Source organism: Panthera uncia, assembly GCF_023721935.1.
Source record: "Panthera uncia isolate 11264 chromosome A3 unlocalized genomic scaffold, Puncia_PCG_1.0 HiC_scaffold_12, whole genome shotgun sequence".
NCBI lineage: Eukaryota > Metazoa > Chordata > Mammalia > Carnivora > Felidae > Panthera > Panthera uncia.
This window is the reverse complement of record NW_026057579.1, coordinates 14,368,708-14,380,480: the sequence shown is the minus strand read 5'-3', so window position 1 is coordinate 14,380,480 and position 11,773 is coordinate 14,368,708. Positions and strand designations below refer to the sequence as shown.

The following is an 11,773-nucleotide window of genomic DNA, read 5'->3' as shown; positions in this document are numbered from 1 at the left end:
ATGCATCAGTACTCCTGTATCCCTTGGATAAATTCCTAGCAGTGCTATTGCTGGGTCATAGGGTAGGTCTATTTTTAATTTTCTGAGGAACCTCCACACTGTGTCATAAGCTATTTTGAAAAAACTGTACTTTGAAAAACTTTAGAAAGAACTTTTTTTTTTTTTTTTGGTCTGTTAAGGTGATTATCTGGCAACCCTTTGGAACATTATTTGTAATATTGTAAGTTATTTGTAAAGCCTATCAAGGTGCCTTGAATTTCTTCCTTAAAATATACAACTACTTTTTTAACCTTTTTTTCATTATAGGTGGGTAATATTTGGTTATTTTCCTTAATGTAAAAACCTTTCGATACTTGAAGCTTGTTGTATCTTGGTTTGGAGTTCTTCATTATGGGTAATTCCCAATCATTAATATTTCCTCTTGGGATTTAATTTTCCCGGTATCTTTATTACTTCTCTGAAACCAGCCAGTTAGTATTTAAATAGTTTGAGGCTAATCAGCAACTGATCTTGAACTTCTGCACATTTTTCTTTGTTGTTGTTTTAAATTATAGCACAAAATTGTTTTATGGACAGTTACTTCTACTTGAAAAATTTAAAACACAGGAATTTGTCAAAAGTGTCTGAGTCTTCCCCCTCCCCCATATTTCAAACTTTTTTTAAACGGAAATTACTAACTTATATTTCATTTAAAGCAAGTACCTGGTTATTTCAGTTGTAAGTGAAATACATTGTTTCAAAAAGGGAGAATTAATATTTACTTTCCTCCAAAATGAATCTTTTTATTTTTGTAATTGAGGTCATCAGAATTTTAGCACTGCTGTAGAAATGCTGATTGTTAGAGTACAGACACAGCCTAATATTGTGCCAGAGTGATCTTTTGTTACGTTTTTTTCTTGTTGGTGAACAATAGAGAGTGAGGATAAAGATAATTCCAAGAGGGAGGCTGGCGATTTTTTGACACAGTGAAGAGTAAAGGAGGAACTATTGTCTCTTCTTAACCCCTGACTTCTGAGTTGTAATAGTTTCCCTGCTTGTCACAGAGTTCTTATCACCCCTTCCAAAACCAACCAAATACAAAACAAAAGTGAAATACATGCATGTGTGTGAGTACGTGTACATACACACCTATTTAGTAGCTCTTTTATTTTGTTCTAGGACAGCTTTCCGGAATTCTGTAACACAGTGTTATTAAAATTTTGCTACTAAAAGTTTGTACTTGATGTTATTAGCTGCTTCTCTCTTTTATCCTTTTATTTACCTAGATTATTTTCTGTCATACCTTAACGGTCTTCATATCCCTACAAATTTTATTATAGATTCTTAGTGGTTTCCACACCCTTTTCCAAGCAGATGCTTATTTCATGATTTTAAGGTAATCCATTACCAGCATTATTAGTCACTTATGATCTCAGACTACTTATATGTCATTTAAGCTAGTTTTAATAGTTTTGTATGATACTTATATTTGAGATACAAGGCAGTGGTCATTGTACTTTTTTCTTTGTCTCATGTATACTTTTTTTGGAAATTTAAATTATTTTTTGCTTTGTCTTTAAGTGACGATTTACTGGAGGATTCAGACAGTGAAGAGCATTCCAGATCAGATTCTGTGACAGGTATGTAAAAAAAATGTTAGTCTGTTTTTTTAAATCTTTGCAGTTGTTCATTTGTAGGTAAAGCTAAATATTACTTAATTCTAAATTTCTCAGTTAATGCAAACTCTGAATTTTCACTAATATACACAGAAAACTCAAATTTGCACATTAGAGGTCTTGAATTAGTATATATGGAGTCCCATACTTATATTTTAAATGGTACATATTCAAGCCAAACAGATTGAAGTGATTTTTATTTTTAATGTTTGTTTATTTTGAGAGAGAGAGAGAGAGAGAGAGAGAGCGCGCGCGCAGGCGTGCGAGCAAGCATGAGTGGGGGAGGGGCAGAGGCTCTGAGCTGTCAGCACAGAGCCCGATGCAGGGTTTGAACTCACAAACTGTGAGGTCATGACCTGAGCTAAGTCAGACGCCCAACCGACTGAACCACCAGGCACCCCTGAAGTGATAGTTCCACTGAAGTTTTGTCATAGGTGTCAAGGAATTGACATTAAGACAGAATGTGTTCAGTTTATTTGCATAATTTATTCTGTGGTTATATAAAAGTAATACTGAAATTAACATTCTTTATTCCCAAAATAAAACAGGTGAATAGAGAATAAATTTTAAAATATATTTTAAAATATAAAATCATAGACATTAAGGCAATCGAGTAAGTGCTGCCTTTCTCATTATCTTATGACATATTAGGGTGAAAGACTGTACTTTGCATTTTATTTTATTTTATTTATTTATTTATTTATTTATTTTTAACGTTTATTTATTTTTGAGACAGAGAGAGACAAAGCATGAACAGGGGAGGGTCAGAGAGAGGGAGATACAGAATCTGAAACAGGCTCCAGGCTCTGAGAGCCTGACGTGGGGCTTGAACTCACGGACCGCGAGATCATGACCTGAGCCGAAGTCAGCTGCTTAACCAACTGAGCCACCCAGGCGCACCTGTACTTTGCATTTTAATGTAGTTTTTTATATAATAGGCAAGGCTAATTAATAGTACATCTTAAAATAATTTTTCTATATCAGAATTCAAATTCTAACTCTGTTATTTATTATAGGCTGAATGCATTTCCTAATACATTATAATACATAAAAGAATTATGTTAACATCTGTTTAGAGTTTTGAGGACTGATTAAGATAAAAATATATAAAGCATAGAACCTGGGAAGCACCGGTAGTTTTAAAAAGTGACTTATTAAATTGTGGCTGTTTTGTAATGTCAAATCTTATGAACTAAGGATATGTGTAACTTGTGTGGAAGAGACACAGCTTTGTATAGAACAGTTGTCAAAAATTCGAGTAATTATAGAATGGCGAGTGCTTTCTAAATTCTAAATTGTCATGAAAATTTTTTAAAGCCCCCAAACAATGCTACACCTTGGGGTAGATTTGGGGTTAAACCTAACTTGTCTTTTGAGGTAGTTTGTAGCAATGAAAAAAATGTTTAAAGTAGGGAAATGTCCTGAATAATATACAATTGTATCATTAGCTCTTGAAAAATAAAGAATAGATTCATCAAAAAAAATTTGGTTTGATGAAGATAGTGCTGTTTTCCCATTTTGTTGTCCTTTTGTAAAAACAGAAAAGAGCTACAATTGCATTTTCTTAATCTGATAAAAATAATAAACTGGTCACAGGTCACCTGGAGACCTGTTTAGAACTTGAACCCTTCTACTAACTCTTGTGTCTTGTCAAGTCAAACTCTCTGGGCCTTAGTTTTTCCTTTGAAAAGTTAAGTGTTTGAACTAAATTTTCCTTTTTCTGCTCTCAAAGTTTTTGATTCTAACCATAACCTTTCCTTTGTATGCTGTAGCTTTGTTCTTTTCTCTGGGTCTAAGGATCTCAGTAGGTATTTTTGTAATTATAATGTCTCTTTGGTCAGTTTCCTTTTCCCTTTTCTACTTTTATCTGTTTCATCTATGCCTAGTTGCTCTTTCATACTTCCTTTAGATACTATAGTCCTGTTTACCTCACTTTCCAGTATCTAAGAAAGTCACCATGTATTTTTGTTGACTTTCTCTATGATACCTCATTTAGGGTTGGGATTGTTGTCCATATGTAGTATTAAAAGGTAGCTATGGTAAGAGAAAAAAATCCTTCTGGTTCAAAATTTTTAATTCCCTCCTTGTAGGATTTATAACTAGTTAATTCATTTGTAGGAAAATATGTACAGTAGTCCCCTCCCTCCTACTTGTGGTTTCGCTTTCCATGGTTTCAGTTACCTGTGGTCCATCCTGAAGCAGACGACCTTCCTTCTGACATGGTCAGAAGGTCAGTAGTACCATAATGCTACAAGACAGTGCCTATGTCATTCACCTCACTTCATCTCCTCCCATAGGCATTTTATCATCTCCTCATGTAGGCATTTTATCTCACATCATCACAAGAAGAGTGAGTACAGTATAGTAAGATATTTTGAGGGGGACCACATTGACATAACTTTTATTACAGGATATTATTATAATTGTTCTATTATTAGCTGTTGCTGTTAATCTCTTAGTGTGCCTCTTTTGTAAATTACACTTTATCATATGTATGTATATGAATAAAATGTAATATATATAGGGTTCGATACTATCCGCAGTTTCAGGTGTGCACTGGGGATCTTGGAACATATCCCCCGCCTATGAAGGGGGATTACTGTATCTTCTAAGTTAATTTTATTATATTGAAAGATTATTGGTGAGTTTATGGAAGCTTGTGATATGAACAGAAGATGTGTTCTTTTCCTGAGGTATCTAAAATAACTCATAGATGCTATTTCAAAACAACATTTACCAACTTTAGATGATTCCCATCAAAGTGAATGATGTGGTCTGAAGAATTGTGGAATGTATTTCTTAATTTCAAAAATGTGATTGGAGACTAAGAGACTTTTACCTGTTTTCATTTGAAGGTTATGACTTTTGAAGTTATCTAGATGATGTCAGAGAGAAAAGTTTGGCCTTTGGGCAGTATTACCGAGGATATAGGTAATAGTAGTAAGGATATATTGCTTCTTGTAAAGAGTGGGAAGAGTGTGTGACAGGAGATTGAAGAGGAGTTCAAACTGAAATTTGATAGTTTTAGAAAAATACTTAGGTAAAACCTCATTGCTACCCTCAGGAGGTTTGGCATATAGAACTGTTGGTTTCCCAAAATGCTTATCAGGACAGTATTGTATTGTAGTCTGTTTTTAGGTGTATAGTATAAACACTTGTTTGGTAGTCCAGTAGGTTTGAGAATTTATGAGATGAGATAACAGATTTTCTTACTGTACTAACAGTTGTTACTGTGCTTTGTCAGTCTTCTGAAATAGAATGCTTAAGTAGCTGGGAAGAAGCAGAGTAATAATGCCACTTCTTGTATTGCCTTTCTTTATTAATAGTCCCACCTTCTATTTTTTTTAGTGTTTTTATTTTTGAGAGAGAGCGAGCGAGCGAGCATGGGTGAGGGAGGGGCAGAGAAAGAGGGAGACACAGAATGCAAAGCAAGCTCCAGGCTCTGAGCCGTCAGCACAGAACCTGATGCGGGGCTGGAACTCACGAACCGTGAGATCATGACCTGAGCTGAAATCGGACACTTAACTGACTGAGCCACCCAGGTGCCTCCCACCTTCTATTTCTTAAATGTGTGTTAATGTATGTAAATTATGGTTATTTTGTTTTTATGTCTCTGTAGATAGACAGACTAAAATAGATTTCTGACCATAACTTAAAATAAATAATTTAAAAAGTTTCAGTTTAGTTCAGTTAATAGTTGAGCATCCTCAAGATTGGTTATAGCATACTACATGTTATCAGAATCTTACTGTCAACTTTTAATTTCAAATCTAAATTCACATCTAAATTAGACTTAATACATGGCAATATGGACAGAGTGCATATGACTGTAGCCAAATGAGTGGTTAAATAAATGAACAGTTCCATTAGGACAATTAAATTGCTGAGTGTATAATCAAAATTTTCTTCTGTTTAACTAGAAATGGTTTCATTTTTAGGTCATAATAGTGACATTATTTGAAGTGAGAAGATTATCCTCAGAAAATGGGAAATAATAGATAAAGCTGTCACTGAGCATTTTGAAGAAGTAGTAGATGATTTAGTAACAGAGATGGTGTGAACAGAACTTTCAGTGTTAAGTGTATGATGTTCCATGAATCTCACTTGCATGTTCTTTTACTTGGGCAGCTTTCAAAGTTTCATGCAAGTTTCCTTGCTTATTTTATATTTATTTCCTTTACTCTTTTGTATTCTTATCTAAATTTATAAAGCCAGTTCCACTGTTTTTTTTCTTTGTCATAAATACTTAGCTGTTATTGTTGCTAATAATGTTGTCGCCTGACTGATAGTATTTTTTGCAGGTGAGAAAAAGAGCAGATTGGTTCAGACTTTCAGTTCAGTATCAAGAGATTATATCTGGTTTAGGGGTTGAGTGACCTCTCTTACAGGGTTGTGTGTAGAGAGACATGGCATGTTTGGAGTGTTGAGACTGAGAAATGACTTTTGTGCTCTTTATAAGGGGGCAGCTTGAAGAGCACACAGTACACAAAAGGTCATTCATTAAGGGGTAATGTAGTTGACTCTAAACATAGTATAAATTAGCAGATAACACAGAAGACATTTATGCTTCTCTTTAAAATGACATGTTTTTGGAACTTTTCCTTCGTAGTTATAATTTTTTTCTAAGCTGAACTTAGAGTTACATTGTGTACTATGATAATCAACTGATAATTAGCATGGTAGGGTGGGAGAGAGTAGAGGATGCTATGACTCCTTTTAAATGGTAAAAGAGAAGGAACTGACCCTATAATAACACTTCATGGATATTCTGTAAAGTGATTAAGTGACAGTTATAATGGTATGCAGTGTTTTTTGGTTTAGAATTGAAGGGCAGAACTCGTATTATTTTGATGCCAATAATGTCTCCATTCTTTAACCATTCTCCTAAATTAAAAAGGGAGGAAGGTTTGCTTACATTGTCAGGAGAATATATTCTGACTTGAAAATGATTTTGACTCTCTTAAATGGCCTCAGTTGTTTTTCTCAGTAAATTTATATCAGATTTGGTTAACTTCCCTTTAAATACTTAAAATTCTTCCACTTATGTAATTATAATGCACCGATTAGATGTGTAAAAAAAGAAAATTAATGTAAGCATTACAGTAAAGATTTTTTTTAAGTTTATTTATTTTGAGAGAGAGAGAGTGAGTGAGCAGGGGAGGGGCACAGAGAGAGGGAGGAAGAGAATCCCAAGCAGGCTCAGCACTGTCTGTGCTTAACCCCACATGGGGCTGTATGTGACTCACGAACCGTGAGATCATGATCTGAGCTGAAACCAAGAGTTGAACACTTAACCAACTAAGTCACCTAGGTGCCCCATATACTAAAGATTTTTTCTTTTTTTTTTAATATTTATTTATGTTTGAGAGAGAAAGCGAGTTTGAGGCAGGGGAGGGACAGAGAGAGGGAGACAGTGGATCAGAACCAGGGTCTGTGCTGACAGCAGAGAGCCCAATGTGGGGCTCGAACCCATGAACCACGAGATCATGTCCTGAGCTGATGTCAAACGCTTAACCAGCTGAACCACCCAGGTGCCCCTACTAAAGATTTTGATTTGCATTCTCAAGGCCAATTCTAATGAATATTGTTCCTTTTCAAAGGGCACACATCACAGAAGGAAGCCATGGAAGTGAGCCTTGATATAACAGCACTCAGCATTCTCCAGCAGCCTGAAAAACTCCAGTGGGAGATTGTTGCAAATGTGCTTGAAGATACTGTTAAGGATCTTGAAGAACTTGGGGCAAATCCTTGCTTAACAAACTCTAAGAGTGAAAAGACAAAGGAAAAGCACCAGGAACAACACAACATTCCCTTTCCTTGTTTATTAGCTGGAGGTTTATTAACATATAAATCTCCTGCTACCTCACCCATTAGTAGTAATTCTCACAGGTCACTGGATGGTTTAAGCAGAACTCAGGGTGAAAGTATATCAGAACAAGGGTCAACTGACAATGAGTCCTGTACTAATTCAGAATTAAATTCTCCTCTGGTAAGGAGGACTTTACCCATTTTGCTTCTTTATAGTATCAAGGAATCTGATGAGAAAGCAGGAAAAATATTTTCACAGATGAACAATATAATGAGTAAAAGTTTGCACGATGATGGTTTTACAGTTCCACAGATTATTGAAATGGAGCTGGATAGTCAGGAGCAGTTGTTGTTGCAGGATCCTCCTGTGACTTATATTCAGCAATTTGCAGATGCAGCAGCCAACCTTACCTCTCCAGATTCTGAGAAGTGGAACTCTGTGTTTCCCAAGCCTGGGACTTTGGTTCAGTGCTTGAGGCTGCCAAAGTTTGCAGAGGAGGAGAATCTTTGTATAGACTCCATAACTCCTTGTGCTGATGGAATTCATTTGTTGGTAGGACTACGGACATGCCCTGTTGAATCCTTGAGTGCAATAAATCAAGTAGAGGCCTTGAATAATTTAAATAAATTAAACTCTGCACTATGTAATAGACGGAAAGGCGAGCTGGAATCAAATCTTGCTGTAGTGAATGGTGCAAATATTAGTGTAATCCAACATGAATCACCAGCAGATGTACAGACTCCTTTGATAATTCAGCCTGAGCAGAGGAACGTTAGTGGTGGATATTTAATACTTTATAAAATGAATTATGCCACTCGGATAGTGACTTTAGAAGAGGAGCCAATAAAAATCCAACATATCAAAGACCCCCAGGACACAATTACCTCGCTCATTTTGCTTCCACCAGATATATTGGATAATCGAGAAGATGACTGTGAGGAGCCTGTTGAGGAAATGCAGTTAACCTCAAAGAATGGCATTGAAAGAGAAAAAAAGGCTGATATTTCTACTCTTGGACACCTGGTAATAACCACTCAGGGAGGATATGTAAAAATATTAGATCTTTCAAATTTTGAAATTTTGGCCAAAGTGGAACCTCCCAAAAAGGAGGGCACTGAAGAACAGGACACATTTGTTTCTGTCATTTACTGCTCGGGTACAGACAGGCTGTGTGCATGCACCAAAGGTAAGCAGATGGGTTTGTTTGGTTCTTCTACAATCTTATAAAATCTGTGTATGTGGCATTCACTTATGTGCATACCTAGTATGAATTTTAGATCCATATAGATGCAGTGAAATATGTTTTTTTTAGAATGAAGTGGTAAATCTTTCTACTGTTTTAACATTTTAAAACTTTTTTCTACTGCCCTAGGTAAGGATTCTAATTGTAAATAAGTTAATAAGTCTCTCAGAAAGTATCTTCTCTGCTTTAACCTCAAGAAAATAACCTGCTGTTGTTTCTGTGAGTCCTGACTCTGCATCTGCTCAAATTTGTGGCCTTGGGCAAGTTACTTTGAACTCAGTAAACCTTTGTGTATTTATAAATGAGGATCAGAAGGCCTGTTTTTAGGCTTCTTAGAATTAAATGAGATAATGTATGTAAAGTTTTTGGCATAGAGCATATACTGGTCATTATTTCCTCCTGAAATAAAAATATTTAACAAATTACTAGTTTTGCCAAATAAACTTTCCTTGTCTGATTTACTCCCAACCTTTGGCTGATAGTTAAATCAGTTTTGCAACATCTGAGGCCCCATACAGAGTAACAAACAGTGTGCATTTTCCCTTCTCCTTTCTTATTTTATATATTTTAAGTTGGAAAGATATAGCCGTTTTTGAAAAGGATTGCTGATCATATCAGGCACAATGAATAGTCTTCTTGATAGTGTAGTAGGAGTTTAGGGCCAGGAGATGTTCGAAACCCAGGTAACCGTAACCGGTGCTTCAGAGAGGAACTGGGTGTGAGGAAGTTATCCATCTCACTTGTGGTTCTTGGGAGGAAGTAACCTGAGTTTTTCCTCACTTTCATAAAGATTCCAAGAGTTTGGCCAAGAAGGGTAGTGGTGAATATAGTGGTTCATTCAGATTGCCTTGTTTGGAATACATCTAGTGAAATAAGGGGAAGAAAAATCTTGACGAAACATCAAAATCCAAATAGATTAATTTAAAAAATGAGCAATGCAGAATAACTTCAATAAAACTTTGAATTAGAGTTAATAAAGTTTAGAAAAATCATTAAAATACTATGTGGTATGAAGGATAACTTGAATTCATTGATTACGTATGTGCCTGTTCACTGTTGTGAGAACTTCTGTTAATTTATTTAGTCATCGTGCCAACTTTATGAGGTATATACAATTACTGTCTCCATTTTACAGATAAGGAAACTGAAGGAAAGAGAGGTTAAGTAACTTGCCTAAGTCACAGAGCTAATAAATGACAGAGTCAGCATTCATACCTGGGGTATCTGTTGTCCGGGTGCTTAAACTACATTATACTGCCAGAACGTAACAAAAGCCAAAGTCTTGTACATTGAGGCTTTTGGAATCTTTGAATGTGAAAGATTTTAAAAATGAAAACAATTTTACTTTGCCATAGGCCATCCAGAGTGGATTTGAAACCTGAGTGACCCTGCCCCAGGGCACATCTGTGTAAGATACTAATATTTTCCAGAAATGCAGTCAGGGTTTAATGATTTTAATTATTTGATGAGATACGCTTTTGGTGAGTCAGAGGAGAAGTAGTGTTTAAACAGGTTAATGTGTTCTTGGAGTTTGGATAATGAAAAGTTCTAGGAATTGATCTCATGTGATAGAGAACTTATCCAGATGAATCGAAGGACAAGAAAAAGCCTGCGAAATTAATCACTTTGAAAATTATCCCCTAGTTCTTCAAGGATTAACTGATGAAGATGCATTTGAAAACATTAGTAACAAAAAAGAGGAAAGAAAAGTTGATGTGTTAAAATGTATAGGACAGTCCATAAAGCAGTTGTAAAATTTTTAAAAAGGTTTGCAGACTGAATCAGATGGACATGACATTGTCCTAAGAGTATATTCAGATAACATAAAACTCGTTGTCTCATGGAGAATTATTGAACCTTTTGATTAAAATCTATAACTAATGTTGTAAGTTAATTTCAAATAGTAATAATGTACTTAAAGGTAGATTTGATGCGGCTGTGTTTGATTAAAGTTCACAAATAGAATATACATACACATACATATACCTGTATGTGAAACAAGGAAATAAGGTCACTACTGTCCACCCTGCCACCAGCCAGGCACTCCAGAAGTGTGGGCCACTTTCCCCATGGCTGGCACAGGGCTGAGGAATGGGGGGTGGCAGTGGGTTCTACTTTCAGGGAAGATCAGCAGCCTTTCCTTTTATGAAGCATCCTCTGATTGCTGTTTCTGGTTGGGTTCCAGAGTTCGGAAATAGTTGATTTCTCAGTCACTCTTTCTAGTTCAGTAGCTGACCTCTAGAGCTCCCTACCTAGAACTTCCCACTCAGCTGTTTGGTGTGACGTTACTGCTGCCTTTGTTTATATATTGTTTTTTAAATACTTTTTTTGGAGTTCTGTTCTTAGTGATTTAATTTGTCACAGTCTACTTTAAAATAATGCTAATTACTTAATTCTAGTAAAATATACTTTGATCTTTTTTCTCTTGTCCCCTTGTGCCACTATGGTTTTATATATTTTACATTTAGATAAGTTATAAACCCAACCAAAAAGTTGTTTTCTACCATCTTTGTCTTTGGAAAAAGTTTTCAAAGAAATGAGAAAAAATATACATTATGTTTACCACCTTATCATTTCTGGTACCTGTGTGTGTATGTGTGTGTGTGTGTGTGTGTGTGTGTAAATTTGGTATTGTTTTCTTTCATCGTTGAGGGTAGTACTGAATGTACAGTTATTGGTTGACTATTTCTGCACTTGTTTCATTTTGCATCGTAGTTATTCCACCTGATGAGTCATATTTAACTTGTTGCATTTAAGATTTTCTCACTGAGTAACTTGGAGCAGTTTGACTATAACATAGGTATCTGTGACTCTCTTTGTATTTCTCCGACTTGAAGTTCATTGAATTGGTTGGATTTGCAGTGTAATGTTTTTCTTCAAATTTGGGAGTTTTTTCCCAGTATTTCATCAGTTTCCCCCTTGTCTTGTTCTCTTCTCTTTTTTCTGGAATTCCCATTACATGTACCCTCTTATACTTGATCTGTCCTATGTATCTGAGATGATTTTCACTTTAAAAAAAAATCTTTTTCTTTTATTCAGATTGGCTAATTAGTTATACTCAGTTTT

At 35.5% G+C, this 11,773-nt stretch overlaps 1 protein-coding gene across 7 annotated transcripts in view; it reads left to right on the top strand.

Annotated features, from left to right (window-relative positions):
- Positions 1 to 11,773, top strand: part of BIRC6 (baculoviral IAP repeat containing 6) — a 224,931-nt gene that overhangs the window by 53,324 nt on the left and 159,834 nt on the right. For all 7 annotated transcript variants that reach the window (XR_007462427.1, XM_049652325.1, XM_049652324.1 and 4 more), the window contains exons 9-10: positions 1,561 to 1,619; positions 7,256 to 8,650. Coding sequence is in view for 6 of the 7 variants with exons in the window: in XM_049652325.1 (XP_049508282.1) it covers positions 1,561 to 1,619; positions 7,256 to 8,650 (1,454 nt within the window). In the remaining variant the exon portion in view is untranslated. The remainder of the gene's footprint in view (positions 1 to 1,560; positions 1,620 to 7,255; positions 8,651 to 11,773) is intronic.